The sequence below is a fragment of the Hippopotamus amphibius genome, chromosome 5 (assembly GCF_030028045.1).
Source record: "Hippopotamus amphibius kiboko isolate mHipAmp2 chromosome 5, mHipAmp2.hap2, whole genome shotgun sequence".
Classification (NCBI taxonomy): domain Eukaryota; kingdom Metazoa; phylum Chordata; class Mammalia; order Artiodactyla; family Hippopotamidae; genus Hippopotamus; species Hippopotamus amphibius.
This window is the reverse complement of record NC_080190.1, coordinates 32130730-32158655: the sequence shown is the minus strand read 5'-3', so window position 1 is coordinate 32158655 and position 27926 is coordinate 32130730. Positions and strand designations below refer to the sequence as shown.

Here is a 27926-nt window from a genome sequence, read left to right as displayed (position 1 = left end):
ATGTTTTTTTTTCCTTTTACACAATTATCGTGTTATCTATATAATGAATGCTTTAAAATACATGTGTGAACAAACAGTATAAGAGAATACATAAAGATTAACAGAATTGTGCTAGGAGATCAAATGCAAAGGATCGTTTTTATGTATCGTTAAAGCTGTCATACTGATGTTAATAAATAAGCAAAAAGTGAGCGAGACAGAGAGAGAAGCAACCCTGACTGTGGCTGGGGTGGAGCTCAAGGCAGGGGGAGGACTGACGCTCTACCAGCCCGCCAAGGTTCCACCCTCTCCCTGACCTCATCTCCCCACTGAAGATGCCTGTTCTGTCCAACCCCGGAGATGAGATAGTGTCCTTGCGTACAGCTAAGAGCAGGGTCAGGGCCAGAAGACCCCAGCCCCTGCTTTTGGCCTGAACAGTGGGTTTCCCAAGTGCCAGCACCATGGGCCTGGGGTCTGAAGCTCTGCGCCCTCTCCTCCTCAGTGTGCCCCTCACTCTGGGGCCCAAGCTCACCACGTGGCTCAACGTCATAACCCGGAGGAGGGTCTCACTGCAGCTCTTCACCAGGCCTTCGGGGAAGCAGGGCAGCAGGTCCTTCAGCAGCGTCAGCATGTGCAGCGTGGTGGTGGCCTCCTTGGAGCCTGGCGGACAGAGGGGAGCTGAGACCCCAGCCCACTCTCTGCAGCAGGCCCTGTCCCCCGCCACCCGCGCTCCACCGCGCTCCCCCACCTCCAGACTGCTCGATCTCCTGGATGCAGAATTTGGCAGTGGAAACGGCAGCAGGATGATGGGCAGGGGCTCCTTCACCGAACATGAACTCACTGCCCTTGATGATGGAGCACACTCCATGCTGGGCAGCCTTCCGGATCTGAGGGGCAAGGAGGGAGCACAGGGCCGGGTCAGCGTTCAACCAGCAGCGCAGGTGGCTGTCACAACCACCAGCAACGAGCACTGATCACACACCTCCTACAGGGCCAAGGCCACGCCTGGGGCTTCGTGTGTGTGGACTCCAGGCTGATGAGCAACACAAAGCTCGGTTTCGATGCCTGCCCTTCTACTAACTCACCAACCAGCCCTGAGCAAGCCAACTACTTAGTCTCTGAGCTTCAGTATCTCATCTTTGCAACACCGATTCCTTCACTCATGCAATCATCCAGCAACACGGAGCGCCCACCGGTTCACCAGTGAACCAACAACTCATCGGGAAGCAGGAAATAAAGAAATGCACGCCAGAAGGTAAAAGTACTTCTCAGACAATAAAACAGGGGCTGTCACCTTTTATACAGTGATCAGGAAAGTGTCACTCCAGTGGTGTGATGTTTCAGCAGAGACCTGAAGCAAGTGAGGGAACCACCACTGGGATACACACAGAAGGAGGCGTGAGCCTGCCTGGGATCAGAGCGCTTAGCACAGGGAGTGACTCTTATGACTGTGATGATGGATACACGTTCCCTGCCCTAAATTTCAGGGGGAAGCAAAGTGGCCAAGCACCGCTTTCTGGGCATCCGCTATAAGCCAGGAGCTGCGCCAAACCTGTGGGGAACACCAGAGTGTTGCCATGACCTTGCAGCAAAGTTGATATTATCCCTATTTTACAGCTTAAAAATCAGGACTTAGAGATATGAAGTAATTTGCCCAGGGTCTCAGCACAAGCAGTGAGTCCAATATTCAATTCAGGTCTGTGTGACTCCAAAGCCCCCCCCCAGCTCCCTCTCCTGGCAATGAAACTAAACACGTCACTGACCAACGAGGCGGCAGAGACTCAAATAGGCCTGACCATGACCTTCCCCCCTGAAGGGGCTAGCTAGCAGATGGGGCTTCAGGCAGGAGTAGAACCTCGGACAAAAGCCCAGCACTCAGGGCGATCTTCCCGGTACACTCAGCAGACCAGCCCCAGCCCACTTACTGCAGTGGCTGCCCCCTCCCACGTGCTGGGGCCCCACAGCCTCACCTTGGGCTTGGTGTGCACAGTGAAGCTCAGCAGCCCATGGTACACCTGCAGGGTCACGGGGTAGCTCCAGGCCTCCAGGCCCTGCTTCCGCAGAAGGGTGGCCAGGCAGGAAAGGACCTTCAGAGGAGAGGCAAGTCTCTCAGCTCCACCTGCTTCAGCCAGGTGGGAAAGAGCCCAGGTTCTCACCAACCCCAACAAATGCCAAAGGGCTTTCTGAGGGTCCACGGAGTGCCTGTACCCCTCCCGGGGAGCATCCAAGCTTCAGCCAAATCAGACGGGCTCTGGAAGACGGCAGGGGGACACCGAGACCCAAACACTGACCCATCGGAGGGCAGAGGTGGAGCCACTGCTGGCCTGGGCTGACATGATATCCATGAAGGCTTTGGAGGTATCGGAGAACTTCTTAATGAGCACAGGGCTGGGCACGCTGTGGGGAGAAAAGAGAGAAGGTCAGAAGCCCAGAGAGGCCTCCGAGAGCAGCTGGTCTGGAGGAGAAGCTGGACAGAGCGGGGCAGCGCCGGCCCAGTCACTCAGCGAGCCCACCCTTCCTGATGCCCAGTTCAGAGCATTTCCACGGCACCTGAGCTCTGCACCTCTCCACCTTCTCCAACACCCACTCTCCACTATCCACCAGATGGGTCCTTATAAACTTCCCCCAGTCCTCTCCCCACCTGCCCCCTGGCTGCAGGCCTCCAGACATCCTGGCGCAACACTCCACCCTGTCCCTCCTGCCCCACCCGCAGCACAGGGCTGCCCCCGCCCAGGCGCCAGCACTCACATTCTGTCTGCAACATCCCAGGCCTCCCTGGAGCCTGAGCTGGTAGAATGCCACCTGATACTTAGCATCTTTTTGTTCTTTTTAATAATTCCCTGATCCTCTTCCTCCCTTCCACCCCCACTCCCTTCTTTCCCCCTCAAGCCAGGACTCACCGCTTCAGGACAAGGTTCAGCAGGTAAGCGACTGCGGCCAGAGACTCCGTGGACTCCACCGCTTCCATTGTTGTCATCTGAGGCCAGACCGTGGGGTATGAGTGAGAAATGTGTCACGCTGGGCAAATGGGGTACTGGGGGCACTGTGTGCCCAGCCGGATGGTTAGGACCAAGAACCCTGGTGTCAGAGGTTCGAATCCCAGCTCTGCCACTGTGACTTTGGACTAGCACCCTAACTGCTCTGTGACTCGGCTTCCTCATTTGTGAACTAGGGATAATAAGGTGTTGTGAGGTTTAACTGAACTACTACACTACATCAGACACTGCCTGACACATGATGGAAACCATATAGTGCTATCTAATTTACTTCATTATTCTGGAGCAGAGGTTAGAAAGCTTCTTCTGTAAAGAGCCAGATAACATATACTTTAGGCTTTGCAGGTCACGTATGGTCTCTGCTGCATATTCCTCTTTGTGTGTTTTAACAGTCTTATAAAAATGTAAAAACCACTCAGCTCTCAAGCTGTACAAAAACAGGTCACAGTCAGACCATGCCCGCGGGCCACCGTCTGCCGGCCGCTGATCTGGAGTAGTGTTTCTCACACTTCTACACCCTGGAAATTTATTGAGGATTAACCAAGGAGGTCTTGTTTACAAGTTGTCTCTACTGATATTTATGACATTAAAAATTACAACTGAGAATTTTTTAAAACACAAGAATGTGCAAGCACAATTCCATGAACCATCAAAGCGTCATCCGCCATCAGGTAACTTCTGGAAAACTCCATGGCACACTCGTGAGAAACAGCAGAAAAAGGTAAATGATGTTCTAATACCATGGAAATAATTTTGACCCAGCCAACCCCACAAAAGGGTGTTGGGGACCCCCAGACTACACTTTGAAACAACTTTACTAGAGAATCTCCTGGGCGTAACTCAGTTTCATCAATTAGGGGAAAAAAAAGAGTGGTGTATTTTGTTTTACAAGAATAATGTCGTGAATCCAACAAGACTTACCAAGGCACCCAAGAATAAGTGAAGCGCTTTCACCTGTTCAAGGCTGTCCTCCATCCCCACATGCAGGGGCCCTGCCTCCTCTCTACAGCCTGAATAACCTGCTTGCCCACCAGCAAGTCACACCCACTCACCAGGGCAGCGAAGTACTCAGTCTCCGTCTCCTTCCCGCCTTGGGAGCGAATCACCTCGGTGACAGCAGCCAACACAGCACAGATCTGCACATGAGGTAGAAGGCAGCTACGACATCTATTTCCCATCAAACCCCACACCAGGGTAGCCTCTTTTCCTTCCTCCTTCACAAGTTAACCTCCTGACAAAGCCCAGCGCAGACGAGATGAGCAGCATCTAGAGCCAGGGGAACACACACGGGGCCCAGCGAACAGGGAGCAAGCAGGAAGCCTCACATACCTGCCCGAAACCCACCTCTAGGGCTCCACCCCACATAGAAATACCTGCTCAAATGTGCAAACACTCATGCACAGGTGTGTTCACTGCAGCAACCAATTAGAGCAATAAAGCAGCCGTCAGCAGGGGATTACAAATGTACTCTTAGGATACAAGAGTGAGTCAAAAATCATCACACTCTGGCTGTGGAATCTACAGTAGTTTTAATATAATCAGAGTGTGAATAATTTTTGACTCATAATGATAGATTCAAACACTATGTAACTATTGAAAAGAATGATGAATAACTATACAGATTAACTTAGAAATACTGATCAGTGGGGAAAAAGTTGCAGAATGGTCTATATAAAATATAATGATATTTCAGTAAACCTAAAAAAAATGTGGGTAAAAAAAGTCTAGAACAGTAATTGGACAAAAGGCCATTGAGCACTTGAGATGTGGCTAGTGTGACTGGGGAACTGCATGTTTAAAATTTTTAATTGTTTATTTATTTATTTATTTGAAACATTTATTTATTTGGCTGCGTGGGTCTTAGCTGTGGCATGCGTTGCAGCATGCGGGATCTTTAGTTGCAGCACATAGGATCTTTTTAGTTGCGGTATGTGGGATCTAGGTCCCCAACCAGGGATCGAACCTGGGCCCCATGCATTGGGAGGGCATAGTCTTAACTACTGGACTACCAGGGAAATCCCTAATTTTATTTATCTATTTATTTATTTATTATTTATTTATTTTTAATAAGGAAACAACCCAATCTTTTTATTTTTTATTTATTTACCTTATGCATTTATTTATTTACTTATGTATTCATTATTTATTGGCTGCCTTGGGTCTTCGCCACTGCGCGTGGGCCCCGTGTTGTTGCAGAGAGCGAGGCCTACTCTCTTCACCGCAATGTGCAGGCTTCCCACTGTGGTGGCCTCCGCTGTTGCACAGCATGGGCTCCAGGCTCACGAGCCTCAGCAGTTCCAGCGCACGGGCTCAGTAGTTGCTGTGATCGGGCTCAGCTGCTCTGCAGCACGTAGGATCCTCCCAGATCAGGGCTCAAACCTGCATCCCCTACATTTGCAGGCAGATTCCCAACCACTGAGCCACCAGAGAAGCCCCAATTATCTATATTTAAAAACAAATACTTTATCCAGTTATAAGGAAATGGATTTAGAACTACTTGGGTATATAAATCTACTTTTGCAACTGTAAGCTTTATGAACTTTAAACACAAATCAAGTATTGCCAATGAAGATTTAGCATCCAAATGGAGATTTCAAACTAGACTTTGAAGACTTACTATGATAAAAATAATGCAAAAACACCTTACTTTTAAAAATATTGATTATAGGGGCTTCCCTGGTGGCGCAGTGGTTAAGAATCTGCCTGCCAATGCAGGGGACATGAGTTTGAGCTCTGGTCCAGGAAGATCCCACATGCCTCGGAGCAACTAACCCCATGTGCCACAACTACTGAGCCTGTGCGCCACAACTACTGAAGCCTGCATGCCTAGAGGCCTAGAGCCCATTGTCTGCAACGAGAAGCCACCACAAGAAGCCTGCGCACCACAAGGAAGAGTAGCCCCTGCTCTCTACAACTAAAGAAAGCCTGCACATAACAACGAAGATCCAATGCAGCCAATAAATATAAATAAATAAATAAATAAATAAAATTATTAAAAACAATATTGATTATAAGTTGAAATGACAATATTTTGGGTATACCAGGTTAAATGAGATATATAATTAAGGTTAATTTCACCTGCATCTTTTTCACCTTTACTTAATATAGCTACTAGAAAATTTAAAATTACGTATGTGGCTCACATGACATTTTTGTTGGACAGCGCTGGTCTAGAACAGCACACAGTGACCTGTGAACTGTAACTACCACAAAGGAGTTAAGCTGGGAGAACAACTTTCATATTTTATTCTACTAACCTCACTTTGTTATCATTTATAGTTTTGACACTTCATTTAAACAATGAAAAAATATAAATATATATAATTTAAAACTGTAACCAAAAAAAAAGTAAATAACACTTAGGTCTTCTTTGATAAAGCATTTTCTAACCACTGTTATTCAGTATTAAATTACTCAACAAATGTTTCCTGAAAACATTCTATCAATATATAAAAAGGCCTGTGTTAGGTATAGTTGAAGAGATAAATGTTTGCAAAATACATTTTTTGGACATTTGGAAATTGTCAGGAAAACACCCTGAGGGACTTTACACTTGAGCCAGGAAAATGCTCTTAGAAAAAGCAGAAAGTGGAAGCTGCCCTAGGAGAGGTAATAAGCAGTGGACACAAAGAGTAGGAGGAGTGACACATCATCTAGGGATTACACCTGTTGTCACCAGACAGCAGTCGGCTGGCAGCCCCTCACTAGCCTCCGGCTGTCCTGAGCTTCACCCCTACCTCCTTGTGGGCAGCCGAGTTGGACTCCCAGAAGCGCTGCACTTTGCTGAAGGTGACGTTTGTGCAGTCGGAGAGGCCACTCAGGAAGGTGCCCGACGACTTCTCGGTGAGAGCCGGCACCAACTCCTCCTCCTCCTCCATGGGCGTCTCAGGGGCATCGCTTTTGCCCAGGCGCAGGGACCCTGACTGCAGCTCATTATGCAGCTTCACCGCATCAACTGTCAAGTCGCTCTTCCCTGAGAACCGGGGGCAAAGGGTAAACAATGGACCTCCTTTTGGCCAAGAGAACAAGAAGCACTCCTAGGAAACAAACCAGGACGTCCAGGCCGCCGGCCAATCCGAGAGGCTACATTCTGAACGCGGTCTGCCTCAGCAGCCCACAGTAAGCCTAGAACTTATCAGATCCAGAAAGGGAACCCTCCAGTGAGGGGCCTGGGAAAGAGAGGAGGGTGGAAGCGCTTTGTAAAGAGCCACCAAGGTTAATTATAGGCGTGAGTACTGACTCTGATACTCGTGGTACCCTAGTTAAGTCACTTCCCTCCTGTGGACTCAGTTTCTGCATCTGTTAAATGGGGAGGGTGGACCTTTACAGCAGGCTCCAGATCGGACATTTTAAGGGACGAAAAGTCCGATGCTTGGGCCCCAGAGCCTCCAGAGAGACTCAAATCCTATCGAGACCCAGGCCCGCCCAGAACCCCGCCGGGGTCGCGACCCTGATACCTGAGGGCCGGCTGAAGAAGCGGCTGCGGGCGGCCTGGCGGTGGCTGCAGATGGCCGGGTTGCTGTCGCTGCTATGGCCTTTCTTCCAGCGTTTCAACTTGGCCGAGACCCCGGAGGGCAACTTCCCCGAACGACCCATGTCTACTAAACCGGGAGTGAGTTTAAAGGACCCGGTCCCAGTGATCTAGAAACACACGCAGCACCCACATGGGTTCGCCGCCCGCTCCACTTCCTCTTCCTCTGGCGTAACTTCCGTATTCGCGTCCGTTACCATAGCAAAAGAGTCAACATCCGGTCTCACTTGTTCTCCAGGCCCGCATCTGGGAGCGGCTCGGACCGTTCCTAGGGAGCAAGGCCTCGTGTCAGGGAGACGCTGCGGCTCTTACTCCAGGGCTACTGTTCTTGGCCACAAGCGTGAGTCTTATAAAACTGGAATTCCTTTGCAGGTTAAAAAACAAACAAAAGTACATTTATATTTTTGGAAATCTAATTTCAAAACTTAAAAGTAGAAACAAATTTATTTGAAAGAGTTAATCCTACTGTATAGCACAGGGGACTATATCCAGTCTCCTGGGATAAACCATAATGGAAAAGAATGTTAAAAAAAATGTCTATGTGTACAACTGAGTCACTTTGCTGTACAGCAAGGATTGGCACAACATTGTAAATCAACTATACTTCAATTAAAAAAAAAAGTTAATACCTGGTCAGACCTGAAAGAGTGAAAACTAGTTTGGGCTGGAAAGAGAAAAAAGCAGCCAGTGAGGCTCTACACCGGCTTAGCTATTTTCATTTATTACTGGGGATACCCACTTGCTAAACTACCCTTGCCTCACGATAGCATTCAGTCCCAACTACTTAATCTCCTTTTCTCCCAATTCCGCTTCAGAACCAGAAAGCAATCCAGAACTGAGTCTCACTGCCTTGAGACCCTCCCCCACATCCTTTAGCCAGAGCCCAAAACGTCACAGAAGAGCTTCCCTCCCTTCTCTTGCAGAGCAGCATTCCAAGATTCCTCTGGAATTCCCTCCCTCAAGTCAAATCAATAAATCTGATTTTGTCAGACTAAGGCTTGATCTGGGGGCTTTTGGCTGATGAGGCGTTAAACATTCATTGTACAGACATTTTTTTTAGCTGCCCCTGAGTAAGACACTTCAATGAGTCAGTCTTGTAAGTGAACCGGAAGTTGACAAAGATTTTGCATACAGCTTCCTTCACTTGATACCGTGTGTGTCCTCCCCCAGCTCCCAATTCAACTGTTAAAATCCTAACTCCCACAGATGATGGTGTTAGGAGGTGGGGCTTTGGAGAGGTGTTTAAGTTGTGAGAGTGGCCCCTCGTGAAAGGAAGTGGTGCTTTATGAAAGAGATGCCTAGCCCTTTCCACCATGTGAAGACAAGGCAGGAAGGCACTCGTTACGCACCAGGAAGCGGGCCCTCACCAACCACACTGGCTCCCCTGAAGTTCAGAACCAGGCATAACTAATCTACAGTATTAGAAGCCAGGATAGCAGTTTTCATGGTGGTCATAGCTGAGAGTGGCCACCGTGGCAATATTCTAATTTTTTTCAGCAGGGAGTTTACATGGATGTATTCACTGAGTGATTACTCATTGAGCTGTACACAAAATTTGTGCACTTTTCTGTGTACATATTACACTTCATTGGTTTACTAAAAATAAAAAGTCCTTGCACACAGAGCAGAGAAAGCATAAAGACTGTTAACATGAGAAAGCATCCCTGCAGCGAAGGCAGCTAAGGCTGCTGAGCGCTGCCTCTGGGCCCCGCCCGCACCTTCAGCTGCAGGAGTCACCACCAACCCCTCCGATCAGGCCCCGCTCCTGGGACATAGGCTGAGACCTGGGTTGTAAGCCTGAGAAAAAGGAACTAGTGGGCTGAAGAAGAAGAGGAAGCCAAGTTTGGAAACTATTGTGAGCGAGCCGGTGCTGCTCCCCACCAGAGGTCTAGATGTGGGGACAGTTACTTGAGAGAAGACCAAGTGTCGGGTTCGAGTCTGGACTTACTTTCCACATGACACGGAGCAAGGATTTAACCTCTCCGAGTCTGCATTTCATATTCCGTAAAGTGGTAATAATAATACTGAACCCACTGGGCTACTCTGTTTCAGTACGAAAGCTGTGTTTGTCAAAATGCTTACTGCTCCGTAAATGTTAGCGGTACCTTGTGAAGGGGGCCATGGTGCGCTTTTGCCACCAGAGGGAGCTCTGGAAACAAACAGTTAAAGTCAAAACCCTACAGAGACAGCAACAACCAGCAACTACCACTGAGCAGGCTGGAGTTCTGCAAATCAGATGGGGAGATGAAGAGGCCCAGGGTAGTGGCAGCCTTCCTATCCTTTTCCTAGACAGCAGGCACCACCGCGGGCCTGCAAACCGAGTCTGCATCATAACTGGATACAGCCCTGGATGAACCATCAGTCTGGAATGAGCATTGGAGGGGCCACAGGCTCCTTGCTGGCCCTCCATCCTGAGGCATCTGCTCAGAGCCTCCTTGGGAAGACATGTAGTGCCAGGAGAGAGGGCAAGAAGGATCCAGATGGCCTGAGCACACTGTTTCCCACCCTGTACCCCAGGGTTCACCTTTTAGGTGAAGGACTAAAGTCGACCTTGAATTCCAGCAACGTCTTCCACCCAGAGGCATTAGCCATCCCCATGACTAGCGACATGTTTATGGCTAATAAGGACCACTCAGGTTTGTACGATGGATCCTGTAGTCAGACCCTCAGGGTTAGAATTCGAGTACCACCGCTTGTTGTCTGACTTTGAGCAAGTTGCCTTACTCTGTGAGCCCCAGGTTTCCCCATCTGTAAAATGGAGATAAGAATGCCTACCTATGGGGTTTATGGAACTAAAGAAGACAGCACATGTAAAAGTGCTTAGCACTGCCTGGCACATAATGAGAAGGCAGTAAATGTGAGCTCATTATTATAATCCAAAAAACTCTTCTTGAGTTGCAAAACACCTTCTCACCTACTAACTGAGGAAGACAGAGCACGTGTCCTCATTTCGCAGATGGGGAAACATGGTTCCAAGGAGTTGAGTGACACCCCTAAGGTCACATAGTCGGTCAATGGGCAAAAGCCAGGAGATCCAGCTCTTAGCTGAGGAGCCCCCTCTGTAGCCCCTGCTCTTAAAACCCTCTTTGAGGCTCATATGGAAGGAACGGGGCTGCTGCATCCAAAGCACTGAGCCCAGGACCAGCAGGAAAGGCCCTTTTTGGGTCAGTGGGACTGTAATCTGTTGTGACACTAGGCAGGAGGAAACGGAAGTTGAGGCTTAGCCTCTTGCCCTAAACAAAGAGGAAGCGATGGTTTGGATGTTTGACTTAGGGCTCAAGCTCTGGGCACGGGAGAAAGGCTTTGTCGCTCTGGGCAGCCCTTCATGACCCAGGCAGTGGAGTTGCAACCGCTCCAGAGCACTTTCCTAACGGCTGGAGCTTGTCAACAACCAGGCTCTGGGCTTAGGCAAGCTTGCATTTGGAGCCTCATCCTAGGTGTGACTGGGGGCAGGCAGCTGAACTTTCTAGGCCACAGTTTCTTCTGAAAATGGGGCTGCTATTTGGAGGCTGAAATGAGATCGCCCATGCCAGTTGCTTAGCACCATGCCTGGCACAAGGGGATGAGTGAATGGCCTGGTGTACTAAAAAGGAAGTGTGTTTCTGATGCAGAGGGGACTGGCATGGCAGATGTGCTCTTGCTCAAAGGGAGAACTGTCCCCAAGGTGGAGTCCACCCTTTCTTCCCACCTGACAGTAGGTGTCCATGGCTGGCAGAAGGGAGTCTGGATAAGGAGAGACAGTGGGATCACCATGATAACCTGGCATGCTGGTTCCCCAAAATTCAATCTTACTCCAAAATTAAATCCTTCTGCACTTACTACTTTGAACCACCTGGGTTTGTTTGTTTGTTTGTTTGTTTGTTTGGGGTTTTTTTTTTTTTGGCCATGCGGCATGCAGGATCTTAGTTCTCCAATCAGGGATCGAACCTGTGCCCCCTGCAGTGGAATCCTAACCACTGGACTGTGAGGGAATTCCCTGAATACCCCATTCTTGACAAGGCCTCTTTATCAGTAAGGAATCATCTTCAGCTGCTATAACAGAGACCTTGCTACAGTGGCTTAAACACACAGGGTTAACTCTTTCACATTTAGAAAATCAGGAGGTAGGTGGGTAGTCCAGGCTGGTATGGTGGCTCCACAGAGTCTTCAGGGTCCTGGGCTCCCTGCTTTGCTGCTCCACCCTCCATGGTATGTCACTTCTATCCTCAGTGTCACTTTATTCTCCAAAAATGGGCTGCAGGGACTTCCCTGGTGGCGCAGTGGTTAAGAATCCACCTGCCAATGCAGGGGACATGGGTTCGAGCCCTGGTCCAGGAAGATCCCACATGCTGCAGAGCAACTCAGCCTGTGCACCACAACTACTAAGCCTGTGCACCATAACTACTGAGCCTGTGCTCTAGAGCCTGCGAGCCACAACTGTTGAGCCCCGTGTGCCTCAACTACTGAAGCCTGCGTGCCCAGAGACCATGCTCCACAACAAGAGAAGCCACTGCACTGAGAAGCAAGCCCTCACACTGCAACGAAGAGTAGCCCCTCCTCGCCATAACTAGAGACTTGTGTGCAACAACAAAGACCCAATACAGCCAATTAATTAATTTAAAAAAACAAAACAAAAACCAAAAATGGGCTGCAGGAGCTCCAACCATCACATCACAATCCAGGCCAAGACCCAGACTCAGTAAGAAGGAAGAGAGGAAGAGCCAAAAGGCACACCTCCCAGGCAGGTCAGTTCCCTTTAAGCCTGTTTCACTTACATCTGATCAGCCAGAATGTAGTAATTTGGCCAAACTTAGCTGCAGAGGGGGTTGAGAAATGTAGTCTTTTAGTTGGGAACCCCCAGGTGGGAGTTCTGTTGCTAAGGTGGAAGGGAAGAAGATACTGGGTAGGCAATGAGCAGCTTCTGAATTGCTACTGGGTGTTAGGATGACTGCTTCTGATTCATTTAACTCAGTTACTTACCCAAAAGTTATTTCTTGAGCACTTATTATGTGCAAGGCATTGTGCTAAGTAAGTGTATGAAGTGTTTAAAGATTCTCGCTCTACTCTTAAGATAATTGTAGGTTAATGGTGCTGAGACAAGCACAAAACACTTCAGACTTCTCATTTGTGAATCAGAGATGTTGTAACTAACGCTCCTAGGGCCCTTAGTAATATTAATGTTTACTGTTACTCAATTCATAGAATTGCATTTTGCTTCTCTGCCTCCCGCTGACTGTGAACCCCCTGAGGACAGGGTCCGTGTCTGGTCACTTTTGTGTCTCAGAGCCCACCACCGTGTCTGGCCCTTAGCAGATGTGCAATACATTTATTTGCCAAATGAGTACATGACATTAGCCAGGCTCAGCTAGAGGCACAAGAGAGGTTCAGGTAAAGCTTTGGGAGTCCAAGAAGATGCCCCCCACATAAGCGGGCTGTCAGAGGGCTTTCTTTTTTTTTTTGAATAAGCTGACCCTTAGATACATAACCAAATTTTTTAAAAAATATTTATTTATTTATTTGGCTGCATCAGATCTTAGTTGTGGCATGCGGGCTGTTTGTTGCGGTGCACGGGCTTCTCTCTAGTTGCGGTGCATGGGCTTGGTTGCCCCTCAGCATGTGGGATCTTAGTTCCCCGACTAGGGGGTCAGACCTGCATCCCCTGTATTGGAAGGTGGATTCTGAACTGCTGGACCCCCAGGGAAGTCCCCGTCAGAGGGCTATCTTTGATGAGGAGGGGAGTTTTTGAAAGTAAAACTGGCAAAGTAGGTTGGAAACAGATCTTGTCAGGCCTCGAGGGCCAGGCTAAGGGGTCTGAATTTTAACAGGAAGCTTTGGAAGCACTTTACACACGTGACCCTGCTGAGTCCTCACAATCGTGCTGTGCAGTAGGTGGTGTTATTGTCAACCAAACAACGACAACAATACACACACACACACACACACACACACACAAGGCTGTAAGTAGGGAAAGGGTTTATTTTGTTCTTAAAAATTGCAGTTCTGGAGACACAAATTTGGGTGAAACCTAAAGAGTGTCCCGGGGAAGAGAGTCGGGGCTTATAAAGGCAAAAGCCACCAGGCTGCACTCTGGTGCAAGAAAGGAAATGTTTGTCCTTAAGGGATAGTCTATCACAGGTGTTTTAGGGTAAGGGTCTGATAAATATCTTGAGTTTCTGGAACACTGGGCAGATGCTCTGGATGCCTGCATTAAGGTAATAAGTGCTCAAAATGCCAGATTTCCATCCAGGCCTAGACGTGCGTAAGTCATACTTCCTCAAAGGCCTCCCAGCTCCATTTTAGAATGTTCTCTTAGCAATACTGACTCCATGTTGATTTTCCTTTCACATCATTATCCACATTTTACAGACAGAGAAACCAAAGCTGGGGAAAGTCAAGTAACTTGCTTAAGTTCCCAACAGCATCAAATGGTAGAGTTGGAATTGTAACTTACTTTTTCTCAAGTCCTTTTCTTCATGACCAGCTGGTTACAAAGAGATGAAAGTAGCCTAGTTCTCACGTCCAGTGCTCACAGGCTGGTTGGGGTGGCAGCAAAAACCTGGTGCTGATGATATGATCAGTGCCACCAGCCAGGTACACCCAGGAGTACGGGAGCCCCGAGCCTGGCAGGGTGTGGTCAGGCCTCAGAGGAGAGTCAGGGATAACCTTCAGGTAAGGTGACAGCCTTGGTCTATTCGGGCTGCTATAACAGAATACCATAAACTTGGTGGCTTAGAAACAGCAGAAATTTGTTTTTCACAGTTCTGGAGGCTGGGAAGCCCGAGATCAGTGTGCAGACAGATTCAGTGTCAAATGAGAGCCACTAGCTGACCCATAGACTGCTGTCTTCTTGCTGTGTCCCCACATGGCAAAAAGGGCAAGGGAACTCTGTGGGCTTTCTTTTATAAGATTCTAATCCCATGAGCCCTAATGACCTAATTCCCTCCCAAAGCCCCACCTCCTAATACAATCACAGCGAGGGTTGGGATTTCAGCATATAAATGTGGGGAGGACATAAACATTCAGTCCACTGCAGTGACACTGGAGCTGCATGGTGAGTTGAAGTTGACCAGAAAGGAAAGGTGGAGGTATGGGTCAGGCCTAGGGAACAGCAGCTGCAAAGGCACAGAGGCCAGGAGTAGCATAACATCTTTGCTCTAGAGGCGGGATGCCAGTTAGAGACTACTGCACCAGCACAGGCAAGAAACAATGAGGTCTGACACTAAGGTTGTGGCAGTGGCAGCAAAGAGGAGGGGACAGGTTGAAAAATATATTTAGGAGGTAGAACAGGTAGCACTCATTGACTGACCAGTTATGAGAGATGAGCAATGTTGCAGTGTGCAGTTGTGCAGACTGTGAACTGCTCAATTTCCCAGCTGAGGGATCTGAAATCCCATCCTCACTGGAGCCTTGTTTAGAAGAAGGGTTGGTCTTTTTCTTTTCTTTTTAAAATAAATTTATTTATATATTTATTTATTTATTTAAAGGGGACTTTATTTATTTATTGGCTGCATTGGGTCTTTGTTGCTGCGTGCAGAATTTCTCTAGTTGTGGCAACTGGGGGCTACTCTTCATCGCGGTGCACAGGCTTCACATTGCAGTGGCTTCTCTTGTTGCGGAGCACGGGCTTTAGGCGCACAGGCTTCAACAGATGCAGCATGCGGGCTCAGTAGTTGTGGCTTGGCTCATGGGCTCTAGAGCACAGGCTCAGTAGTTGTGGCGCACGGGCTTAGTTGCTCTGTGGCATGTGGGGTCTTCCCAGACCAGAGATCAAACCCGTGTCCCCTGCATTGGCAGGTGGATTCTCAGCTACTGTGCCACCAGGGAAGTCCCAGGGTTGGTCTTTTTCTAATTAACCAAGACATCACAGAGGCTAGCAATAGCCCTAGAAGGGAGGAAAATTACACCCAGAGAGGGGACATTCCAGAATATGAGTGGAGGGTATCTATGGAAGACACCCCCTCTCAATAGCTGAAACAAAAAGGCGAATCTCTGACTTACTTCAGGAGGACACAGCACTGCCTGTGGGGCAGTCTCTTTCAGTGGAGCAAGGAAGTGATCCTGTGCGGTGCTGGGAGGTGTAGAGGTCAATGATGGGCACATTTAGAAGAGGGAGAGTTTAGGGACCGGCCAGCTGGAGTGTGGCTGTTGCTAATTGGCTGGTTTACAGAAGCATGGTCACTGAGGCAAACTGTCATTGTTCTTCAATTAAAGGGAAATGAGTTGTCATTGCTTAAATGGTTTAAAACCCTTTGGGGTGGTTACTTGTTGCCATGGCAACAGGACAGTCTTTGGGGTATGAGAACTTCTTTTTCCTCAAGTGACAGTTAGCTTAAACCATTCACCCCTCCCCCCAGGCGCATTTTACTTTAGCGATGAACCATCTTTCTCGAGGGGTTAAATCTCCAGAGGGATTTAGGGGCTGTTTGGGGCAAGACACCTGCCTGGTCCAGGCAGTGGCAATAACATCCAGTTTCTGTCATCTCCCTCCAAATTCTGGGCCTGAGGTTGTCCCAATACAGGGATCGGGGAAATTAGTTGTATAGCAGGGGGAGGTCCTGGCCTCGGGGGGTCACCTATCAACTCAAAAATAGGACCTAGAAGTGAACGAAGTTTTATCTTGGGACCTTACTGAGAACTATAGCCAGGAAGACAGCCTCTCAGATCGCTCTGAGGAACTGCTCTGGAAAGGTAAGGGAGGAGCCGGGATACATAGTTGTGTTCTCTGAAAAGACAAAAAAGCCAAAACAAAACAAAATCAAACCATGTAGTTGAACATCAAAAGATTATTGCTAATAGCAGAAACCAGACATCTCAAATTAATGAGGTGTCTGTTTCATACTTGGAACTTAATTCAAGAAATATAAGCTAGGAACACTGATGCGAAGGAGGACAGAGGGTCTACTTATTGCCCTGCTATGAGCACCTTTATCATCACAGTCCTCACACGAAGGGCCTAGAGACAGAGGACCTGGTGCAGCCCTGATGGTTGCTTTTCAGAGACTGAAAGAGTTCCACAATCCAGGGAGAAGGGTTTTTTTTTTTTTTTTTTTTTTTTAGGCGCACGGGCTTAGTTGCTCCATGGCATGTGGAATCTTCCCAGGGCAGGACTCGAACCCGTGTCCCCTGCATTGGCAGGCAGATTCTTTACCACTGCGCCACCTAGGAAGTCCGGGAGAAGGGTTAATACTACGGCCAGGCTGGCCATTCTGGTCTGAAGCTGGATTTTGAAGTCGGGGAAGAAAGGGTTTTGTCAGGGGAGCTGTAGGAAGCCAGTTCCAGCTCCGTTTAGCTTCAGATGGCAATTGTAGAAGGCTGCGGAGCAGGCGTTTTACCCGTCCGTGAGGCACTGCTTCCTCTTAGGAGCTCGGAGTCTTGGGACATTGGCCACAATCATCTGGGCTCACTCTCTGAGGCAGGAATCCTCTCCTCCTCAGGCGCCAGCTGAGCTGGGAAGATCGGAGCATCATGCGATGAGTTTGCAAGATGTTCAACAAATGAAGACATGGTGTCCTGACAGGGAGTCCTGTGGGCTGAAGGGCAGCTGCGCCGCCCCACCTTCCACCCAGCAGAAAATGTGGTTCACCCACTGTGATTCTAAATCGGGTCCTTCACTGAATGTTTGGTACTTGATAAGGGAGTTATCCTTCTGCAGAAGAAAGTAAAAGGAAGGGAAGGCTGAGAAAGGCTTTTATTATTTTAAGGGACAAGCGAGGGCAATAGGGCTGCGATAGCTGATTATCCTTATCAGAGTTTTTGTAGCAGCTTCACCAACAAGCTGGTGGTTGGAAGCTGTTAGAGTCTTGGGAATTTCGCTGAGGCCTGAGGAATTAGAGCACTGAGCTAGAAGGGAGGCTGTCTGCTCTAAGAGTTTAGGGATTAGAGGCTGGCTGGGGGCCCCAGGAAGAGATGAGAGCTATCCTTGATGAATGCCCCTGACCAGGAGGTGAGAGTAAAGAAGGCTCTAGAGCACAGGCCCCCACCCTCCCACTCCATGCAGGAAGGAGGATTTATCTGGCCGTAGTTGCTCCCTGCAGGACAGAGAGGGAGGGCGGTGCCTGTTTGGGAGCTGTGCAGTGGGTCCCTCAGGCTGCTCCCTGAGCTGCCCCCCACCTGTGATCAGAGCCCTCACACGGCTTTGTTCTCAGGATATGTGAATTCACTCCTGTATCTGCCCACTTCTGTAGAAGGGCCCAGGAATCAGCCCGGACAAATGTCTGTGTGTCTTGTGTTCAGTAGAGATAACAAGATTTAAAAAAAAAAAAAAAGAGAGTAGTACAGGGCAACATACACTGGTTTATCCTTACCCTTTACTGTCATTTGAGAAATCTTGGTTTGATAGGCTGTAAGCTTCTTCCCAGATTTGTGATGGTGTGGTGGTTACTAAATGAATCCCCATCTCTGCCCAGGAATTCTGGCTTCCAGCTGCAAAGCCTTCACAGTTTTCACATGGTTCCCCCCACCCCCTTCTTTTCCAGATTTCTCTGGGCTCCTGCCTTTCCCTGACACAACAAGCCCCAACTTTGAGACCCTTCTTTGTGGATCACCTCTGACTTCTCACTGATGAACCTGGTCCCCTCCTCATCTCCTGCGCTTTTAAAAGGTCCACCTCACTTTCCTCATCTATTATGTGTGGACTAGAGGTGGCAGGAAGTGGGGACTTGCAGTGGAGAATTAGTAAGGTCTCTCCCAGCTCTGACACTCAGGGACACTAAGGGCAAAGGCATCATGCTTGGTGCTTGTGTGTGGGTGTGTAAAATAGAGATGTGGTGCCCATCTTCAAGGAGTTCCTAGTTGAGTGGATCTGATGCATAGATTAAAAATCTCTGATGACCCAAGGTAGATATACTGTAAGTAAGTTAATCAGAGTTCCTCAGAATTCCAAGGAGATGAGAAATTCCTTCCGGAGGCAGAGGGGGTTGGTAAAAGCAATAAAGTAGGATTCCTGGGCTCTTTCCCAAGGCTGGTGGCACAGATGCCCTTGGCTTCCTGCCCAAAGTATCCTAGTTATCTGCTCAGTTCCAATCCCAGTGGGCAAGGGATCCCTTACCAGGCATCCTCCTGGAAGGGAAATCTGCCCGGAGATCCCCAGGTTCATATGCTCTGAATTGGTTCCTCATTAGATCTGATTTTTCTTCTTGATCACATTGCTAATAGTATTTATTCTTAATATGTTAATAACGCATTATTATTATTTATGACTATTTGCTAGTCTGAAAAGCCAAGGTTAAGGCTGGAAAAGCTCTCCCTGGGAGGGTCTGGGCATTAGTACTGGGATGACCAAGCACAAGGAATGACCAGAAGGAGAACTTCCAAAGAGCAAGTCTTCCAGGGTCCCATATGTGGATCATGCTGGGAGCTTGAACAAGGAAGCCTTCCAGGGCAGTTCTTGCTTTGCAGTCCTGGGAGACTGTAAGCTCCAAGTGCAGCTTTTAGTGCTGGACCTCATCCCAGTCACCTCCCTGGTCACTGAATTCCATCTTTTCCCAGCTGCAGAGGAGGAAGGTACCGGAGTATTGTGGCTAGAATGTGCGCTAACCCACTGCCCGGGTTTGAGTCCTGGTTTCTTCACTTCTGCCCTGAGCTGTGACTTTGGACAAATGATTTCCCCAGGCCTCAGTTTCTTCATCTGTGGATTGGAACTATAATAGTACCTACATTATATGAATTGCTGGAAGGTTGAGTTAATACATTAAAACACTTGACGCACTAAACAGTAGATGACATATCAAAAAAACCAGTCTTACATGTTTTGGTTCACGTCATTCCCAAAGTGCCTTTTCTCTGCTTCTCAAACCCTCCCACTCCTCAAAGTCAATAAATGCCTAAAATGCAACAAATACGTGGAGGCTGCAAAGAGAGGTATGTCAGATATGCGTGGACTTGGGAGCCAGCCACCCTAGGCTTGAATCCTGGCTCCTGTAACTTTGGGCAAATTACTTCATCCCTCAATTTCCTTATCAGCAAAGAGGGAAGTGCTAGTACTAGCCTTATAAGATCATGATGAGGATATGAGGATTAAATGAGATAATGTTTGTAAAGCACTTATAACACTGCCTGGCACACAGTAGGTGCTTTATGAGTGCATGTTAAAAACTTTTCTATAATCTGTCAAAATATAACACGGCACAATTTCATTGTTAGCTGTTTACACGTGGGTCTTATTTGCACTCCACCTGCTATGAAGGACAGAAAACACCTTCAATCCATCTTTGACCCTAGCCCACTGCCTGACTCATGTTTGGTGCGCAATAAAGTGGGTAGATTGAAATAAACCAGGACACAATGGCATGGGCACCGGAGAGCCGTCCAGATAAAGCAGATACTTAAACTGCTGATTGGGTGTAAGGCAGGGACAGGCAGTAACCCTTCTCTTCCTGGAGTGTTTGATCCGCCTAGAATTTGCTTCACTGTTGCTGGTCCAGGAGGCAGTGACCAGAGGCTGTGAGAGCCTAGAAAAGGGGGGACAGACGGCCCTGTATTCGACATTCGAATCAGCAGTCAGAACCCGTGTCCTCATGGAGATCAGTGTCCATGGAAATGAGATAGAAACAACCGCCTTTTACCGAGCACCTTCCAGGTAGATAGGCACCAGCTAAGTATTTACTACGTCCGTTTACGGATAGGTCTGAGCGAGGTTCATCGACCTGTCCAAAGACACAAAGCGAATAAAACCGAAGAGTGACGACCGGCACACAGGTGTGTGAATCACACTCTGCGTGCGGATGGGAAAGTGTGGCCTGGCCGAGCCAAGCGCGACTCAAACGATAAAGACCATTTTATCACAGCGAAGGGCTTAGGATTAAGGGCAATACGACAACACTCCGGCCAACACGCACAGCCGGGCGCCGCCCGAAGGTCCCTCGGCTCTTCGCGCTTACGTGCGCTCCGTGACCGCCGCGGCGGACGGGCGGCGGGCGGCGGAGGCCGCATGCGCCCTGGCGAGCACCCGGTCCCCCTGGCGGCTGCGGCGCCCGCATCGGCGCATGCGTACACCCGGCGGGCGGAGGGCGGCCCCGAGCCAGTGGAAAGATTTGGCGGAGCGAGTGCGCGGGAGCCGGCGGGTGGAGCGCGAGCGCGCAGGCGCGGCCAGGGGCCGGGTAGCGACTCCGGAATCTCGGTGAGCCCCAGTCTGCGCCGCACCCCGAGCCGCCGCCATGGCCGCCTACAAGCTGGTGCTGATTCGGCATGGCGAGAGCGCGTGGAACCTGGAGAACCGCTTCAGCGGCTGGTACGACGCCGACCTGAGTCCGGCCGGGCACGAGGAGGCGAAGCGCGGCGGGCAGGCGCTGCGAGGTGCGGAGCGGGCCTGGGCGGTGGGTGGGGGCTGCGAAGGCCCGGGCGGGCGCCGCTGGGTCAGGGCCGCTTGGCCTCCCCCGCGCGCTCCCGGAGAGCGCTTAGACCTTAGGCTTCATCTCTCCAGCACTTTATTCTGCAGTTGAGAAAATAGGCCCAGGGTGGGGGATCGACTTGCTCAAGGTCACCCAGTGGAGTGTGAGGGGCTGTGCCAGGAAGAGGACCCCGGCGGTGGCCCCGCAGCTTACTGCGCTCTCCACGACATCGCCTTGCGAAATTCTTCTTCCTAGTCTGAGCATTTAGTAACTCGGGGCCGGGTTACTAGATTGGATGCCCCGTGTCTTCCAGCAGCTATAACCAAGCCTACTTAAGAGGATGCTCGGAATCCTGGTGAAGCGGCAGGCCACGTGCTTCTCCCCGCTGTGGGCGAGTGACGCGACGCCGGGGGAGGTGGGGGGACCAACAAGGTTCTAGATTCAAAGACATCCATGTGCTTGTGTAGGATGCTGTTTACCAGCATTCCGCAAATCCTGTGTCCAGAATGCATCCACATATGTAACTGAATGAATGAATGAATGAAGGATTTGAGTTGATCCTCTTCACAACCCCATAAAGTATACAAGTTTTATTCCCCTCCTTCCCATGCCTCCCTGGCCCTCTTTCATAGTTGGGAAAGTGAGGATTGGAAAGATGACTTGTCCAAGGTCACATCTTATTCCTAGTCTACCATCCTGCCCTCTTTTCTGGGGTTGAGTAACAGGTAGGTGCGAGGAACTGGTAGGCTGTTGCGGGCAAAGGTGGAAGTGGCAGTGAGATAAGCTTGCTTACCCAGGCTTGCCCCCGGTGGCAGACAGATCTTTGTGATTTTGAAATGCTAATAAGGAAGCATTCCCTGCTGCCAGCAATTCAAAGAATCTCTGGACTGAGGAGGTGTTTCTACCGATCCTGCCCTTCTCCCTTTTAACCTCTGGACAAAGCAGCAGCCATTTAAAAGGGACATTGATGTCTGGTTCATGTGAATCAGGTATTTGGCCCCAGTTTGCTCTCTCTAGCTTCTTGCCCTCACTGTAGATCCTTTAGAAATGAAGCAAAGGTTTGGGAAGTCTGGGAAGTGTAATCCTGCTGGGGATGTGTGTGAAGACTTTGGGATAGCCTGGTGTGACTTCCTACCGGTTAGGAGAGGCCAGGATAGGGAAAGTGCTGGTAAAGGAGGCCATTTTCTCTCCTGCTGTCTGGCAGGAAGAACTGTATGGGTCTGTGGTGGTTTGCTGATGACTAGCCCAGGACAAAGCAAATTGCAGTTGTCCTCTAAGACTGATCAAATGCCTTAACTTGTATTTCAGTTTTTAAGTAAGTGTTAGTAGCATTAGTTTAAAAAGAAATCCCGTTTAAAATTTTAAGGATTGTTTAGGGGCATCACAGATAATTACATAAAAAAAGACTAAAAGCAAAAACTCTGAATGATGAAGACCATATGAATAATCTAATAATATAAAAGACCTAAAATAACATTAAATTCACCGGGGCTTTAAGTATCATAGGGTTTATAAAATCTTGAATGATTTCAGGAGGAAGCTAGCAAGAACTGAGTTCCCCATGCCATCTTACTCCTGGGGGAGGATGGAGTCCACACTAAACACCACCAGCTAACCCCATCCCTGGGAGGGTCCTAGACTATGCTTTTGTTTGATGCCCAAGTTGTAGGAAGAGGCTTGAGAGTTCTCTGTTAAGAGTCTAAGGGGAACTGGTCTTCTCCTTGGGGACCTACTTGTGTATCCAGTGTGCAGCACTTCATTGCAAGTGGAAAATGCAGTGAAACAACCAATAGCTTTCCAGCATGGGAGCTGAGGCTTGCACTGTGGATAGTCACTTCTCAGTGACTCAGCCTTTTATTGGGGAGCCATTCCTCTCTATAAGGTTAGGGAGGAGATGGTAAGTGAGTCTACCAGGACTTGTCCTGAGGCTCAGTGATGTAATGTGTCTTTTCCCTTGTGGGTGGTGGTCAGTTTCCTGGTGATTAATCCTCCCTTCCCCCATCAGCGTAGTTCTTACAGGCCTTATTCTCAGTTGAGTGGCTGGCAGTAAAATTCACTTCACGTTTCATTAATTACTGTTCGCAACCTCAATATGAAGCAATAAGCAGGAAAGTTTGTGCTGAATTTCAAAGTGGGCCTTCTAGCCCTATGGAAGAAAACAGGAATGTTTTCCTGGCCACTACATAAGGAAAGGGCCATCTCCCCATTAAAGTGGGATGGAGAATAATTGTTTGTGAAACATGGAGATAAATAGTTGTAACTTACTGGTTGGGCCAACATAGCTCTTGATACTACCCCTCAGTAACTGCTGTGTATGGAGGAGAAGTTCATTTACAAATGCATCAGGCAGTGCACAGCACTTGCTCTTTCTCCAGTGAGTGGCTTCTCCTAAACTTGGTTTAACAATTGATGTAGGTAGATTATATTCTCAGGGTAGTCAGGTAATTTGACTGTAGCAGAAAGGAACTGTGGATGAAGAGATTGTGATGTGATTTCCATACTCTAGGGAAGATATAATTTCATGCAACAAACTAGCTTTATCAGCATCCTCTAAGAGCTCTTGCTGTGTCCTGATTGTTGGGAGTTCAAAGTTACATTTCTCCTAGACCAGAGGTTAGAGAGGACTGAAGTATGTGAGTAATTATCAATCAGGAGTGACAGTTCTAAGTAAAATACAAACATCGGGATCCTTAGAAATTAGGAAGCTATGGAGATAGCTAGAGGTGGTGGTTATGAGCTGGATTTTAGAGTCATACAACTTGGGTTTTAATCATGTAATACCTGTGACCTTGGATAATTTGCTTAACTCCTCTAGTTTCTGTTTTCCTCACCTGGTAAGATGGGTTGTAATGATGTAATCTCATAGGATTGTTGTGAAGACATTAAATAAAACACAAAGTACTTAGTCCAGTGCCTGACAGATGGTAAGCTCTCTATAAATATTAGCTATTATATTTATTAAAAGATTCCAAGTTTTTAGTATCCTTATCTTGAAAGAATTAAAGCAAATAAATTCTTAAAATGTGCTTAAGCACAGCACTCTGGGGATAGGAAAAGTAGCCCAGATCTCGGGTTAGCTAGTTGACAGTACATTTGGGCCTTGGGTTAGATGAATTATTGGGGAACTGCTGGGAAGTATATTGTCAACTGCAACATAAATCAACAAATTTTATCTTCCCTGAAGGCAGAATATTGTTTTTCCTGCTAGAGTATACAAAATAAAATATTTAGCCAGGGTTTCATTTAGGTGATCTGTACGTGAGATTTATAAGTAAGAAAATTCTGTTTCCAGGGAATTCCCTGGCGGTCCACTGTTTAGGACTCTCACTGCCGAGGGCCCAGGTTCAATCCCTGGTTGGGGAACTAATATCCCACAAGCCACATGGTACAGCTGGGGGTTAAAAAAAAAAAAGAGAGAGAGAGAGAATTCTGGCGCTAGAGTGGACCTGATTAGCTTATCACTTTGAACTTATAATTTCCAGATGCTGGCTATGAGTTTGACATCTGCTTCACCTCAGTGCAGAAGAGAGCAATTCGGACCCTCTGGACAGTGCTGGATTCCATTGACCAAATGTGGCTGCCAGTGGTGAGGACTTGGCGCCTTAATGAGCGACACTATGGGGGCCTGACTGGCCTCAATAAGGCAGAAACTGCTGCCAAGCATGGTGAGGCCCAGGTAAAGATCTGGAGGCGCTCCTATGATGTCCCACCACCTCCAATGGAGCCTGACCATCCCTTCTACAGCAACATCAGTAAGGTATGGACAAACCGAGGTGTGACTCACTCCACCTAGGACCAGGGGATTAGAATCTGGGCTTCACTCTTTCAGCTTTTATTAGTGTCTGCCTAGACCCACTGAGTTTCTAACTTAAGACAAAATAGTGACTTGTTTTGTTTTGGGTTTTTTTGGCCTTACTGTGCGGCTCATGGCATCTTAGTTCCCTGGCCAGGGATTGAACCTGGGCTCTCAGCAGTGAAAGTGCAGAGTCCCAACCACTAGACTGCTAGGAAATTCCCTACAATAGTTAATTATAACCCCCCCTTCTCCAGAATGACCTTCATTTGTTAAAAGATTTAGTTAAGAGTTTATGTTGTTTATCTAAAAAAAATTTATGTCTGTTTTATATCTATTGACATGTTTTTAAAAAACCCATCCATAGCTGATAGGGCCTTCCTGAGCCAACTGCAAGATAAATTGGGAAGAGCCTTGTAGCCTACTTTTTGTGAACAGATGCAACTGGTAATAATTGATAAGCTTGGATATTTTGTTGTTTAGGATCGTAGGTATGCAGACCTCACTGAAGATCAGCTGCCCTCCTGTGAGAGTCTGAAAGACACTATTGCCAGAGCTCTGCCCTTTTGGAATGAAGAAATAGTTCCCCAGATCAAGGAGGGGAAACGAGTACTGATTGCAGCCCATGGCAACAGCCTTCGGGGCATCGTGAAGCATCTGGAGGGTATGTATGTTTTTCAGAGGGGCCCTCAAAGCGGGATAAAGCAGAAATGCTACTAACCTGGACTTGTTTAGTACGAAGGAGACCTTCAGGATAGGGCTGGACATACTGATAGCCTTACAGACAGTCCAGATTGTCTCCTAGTAGAAACACGCTCTCTGTCCTTGTTTCTCAAAGCATCCTCTGCAGAAGCAGAGGCAACCAGACCTCACCGGGTGCTTGTTACACTTGCAGAACCTCAGGTCCCACTTCAGATCTGATTCAGAAGATACATCTATCACCCAGGTGATTTAGATACACATGGAAGTCTGAGATGCCCATCTCTACACTAGGATTACCAGTTGAAACTGCTGATAAAAATCCTTCTTAATCACAGCCTGGTACAACTCCACACATCTCAGTTTGCATCTTAAAATTGTTTCACCCACGGGCCTAGAGGCCCAGATGTGCTGGGTTTTGGCAGGTCGGGTGGACTACACAGGACACTGGAGATCTGTGTAGTTCTGCTTCACTGTGGGCTTCCAGATCCCACTTTGGGAGAGATAGCTTTCATTCCTTTTTCTTGCTTTTCAGTGGCTAAGAAATAAGTACTGGGGGCAATCCTTGGGTGATCGATCTACTATAACACAGATCATTACTGTTATGACAGATACCAGAAAGGGTGTCTTGTTTTAATTCCTGCCAAAGTCTTTGGAGGACCCGTTTCCCCACTTGGAGGATGAAGAGTAACGCTGGAGAGGTCTGTAGATCCATGTCTTGCTTGACTGCTCATAGGCGGTGTATGTATTTTCAGGTCTTTCCGAAGAGGCTATCATGGAGCTGAACCTGCCAACTGGCATTCCCATTGTCTATGAATTGGACAAGAACTTGAAGCCCATCAAGCCCATGCAGTTCCTGGGGGATGAAGAGACCGTGCGTAAAGCCATGGAGGCTGTGGCTGCCCAGGGCAAGGCGAAGAAGTGAGGGCAAGCAGCAGATTACTTTCCCAAGGATTACCCTTCCCGCCAAGTCCATCCCATTCCTTTGCACCTCTCCCCTGCACATGTCACACTGACATCTGTAGGCTTCTTTAAGTTGTAGCTGCAGATGGGGACCAGCGGCTCCCAATTTCATTTTACCCATTTATCTCTTGCACCCACTCCCTTCATACAGTCTAGTCAGAATGGCACCACTGGGGCATGGTCCTCAGTCCAAGCCAAGGGAAGACTTATCCAAGAGCGCTGACAGGTAGTAACTGGGGGGTTTATCACTAAGGACCTGCTTGAGTAGGGGATGGAGGGAATCATGCTAAGGCGTGACCAGTGAGGAGAAGCAAGAGAGGCAGTTTGTGTTCCCAGAGGCCAGCTGGGCACTGTTCTGTTCAGGTGACTGGGGGCTCTAGTCATTCCAATGGAAGATGAATGTAACCTGCATGGTGATTCAATCAAACATTTCCTCCCTGACTCCAAAAGATTGGGATCAATCCTGAATGTTTATGTGTTACATTTACTTTTGCAAAAAAAAATTTATATATATATCAATTAAAAAAAAAACCCTTCTGGGGTTTCTAGTGGCGGTTGAAATATTCCCACATGTGGTCATCAGAAAATGAGCCATTCCTTACACCATCATGGGATGAGCTCCTTGACTTCTGAGGTGTAGGAGTTCATCCTGCTGTGTGTGTGTTAGAATCCCTCCCCTACATTAGTGTTTTACGGCAGCGGAATGCCTCTTGATCACGTCCAAGTGTGTCTTTCACTGTGCCTGATTTCTGAATCATGTTCCAGTTGCTTGGCCCGCCATTTAGGCCCAGTACTCATTTGAGCATAACTGTACTAAGTTTTTTTCCAGATCAGTATAATAAAGGAGTGATGTGCAATATTTTCTGTGTGATGTGTGGTATGTCTTATCTGAGGAACTCAACTCGAACTTCAACTTGAGATGTCTCTCATTACCCAAGTCCTTGTATGACAGGTTAAGGGCTTTCAGGACAACCAGGCATAACTTTACACAGCCTGGTCCAAATATCATGTATCTCACTGAGGAGTTTTCCACCTCAGGTTGGAGAGCTGAACTCTATTCCTGTTGCCTCTCTACAGTTCTTGCTCAGTGGTGCGGGTTACCAAACACTGGGAAATCAAATTCTCAGACTCCATTATGCCCTCTTTAGAGTAAGGTAAAGGCCTGTTTACTAGACGTAAAAAAGTCAATCCTTTTTTATTAGTAACTTGTAAACTTGATCCACACCTTTCTTTTTGGCCCCTAAAGTTTTAATCCTGTCAGCCAACTAATTAACATCCTCAAAAATTACACATGCAGGAGAAAAAAAGATATACAGTCATCCCTTGGTATCTGCCGGGAGGGACTGGTTGCAAGACTTCTGTGGATACCAAAATTAACAGATGCTAAGTGAGCTTATGTAAGAGTAGTACAGTTGGCCATCTGTATTCACGGGTTTCACATCCATGAATAGGGAGAGCCAACTAATTGTATACGTAATAGGAAAGGGGCATTGCTCACATTTACCTTTTTTATCAGGCCTTTGAAAAGATCACTGGAACATGAGAAAGCCCACAATGCCTTCCTCTTCTAGTAGGAGCAAGTAACACCATCTATAAAGCTCTTATGAAACGCCTCTATGCTAGCCATTGGGTGAGGCCTGTTACATACATAATCTCCA

General features: G+C 48.1%; 2 protein-coding genes across 2 annotated transcripts in view; one reads left to right on the top strand and one right to left on the bottom strand.

Moving 5' to 3' along the window:
• RRP12 (ribosomal RNA processing 12 homolog) overlaps window positions 1-7661 on the bottom strand; it is a 28925-nt gene extending 21264 nt beyond the window's left edge. The window contains exons 1-8 of the mRNA XM_057735879.1: window positions 7433-7661; window positions 6713-6948; window positions 4028-4111; window positions 2880-2956; window positions 2271-2376; window positions 1950-2066; window positions 728-866; window positions 512-639 (exon numbers count right to left, since the gene is read on the bottom strand). Of these exons, the coding sequence (XP_057591862.1) occupies window positions 512-639; window positions 728-866; window positions 1950-2066; window positions 2271-2376; window positions 2880-2956; window positions 4028-4111; window positions 6713-6948; window positions 7433-7571 (1026 nt within the window). The 5' untranslated portion in view covers window positions 7572-7661. The remainder of the gene's footprint in view (window positions 1-511; window positions 640-727; window positions 867-1949; window positions 2067-2270; window positions 2377-2879; window positions 2957-4027; window positions 4112-6712; window positions 6949-7432) is intronic.
• Window positions 7662-20518: 12857 nt separating this feature from the next.
• On the top strand, window positions 20519-27127 carry PGAM1 (phosphoglycerate mutase 1). The gene is made up of 4 exons (XM_057736281.1): window positions 20519-20778; window positions 24296-24570; window positions 25090-25270; window positions 26061-27127. The coding sequence occupies exons 1-4, from the start codon at window positions 20640-20642 to the stop codon at window positions 26228-26230; spliced, it is 765 nt and encodes a 254-aa protein (XP_057592264.1). The 5' UTR covers window positions 20519-20639; the 3' UTR covers window positions 26231-27127.
• The last annotated feature ends 799 nt before the right edge of the window (window positions 27128-27926 follow it).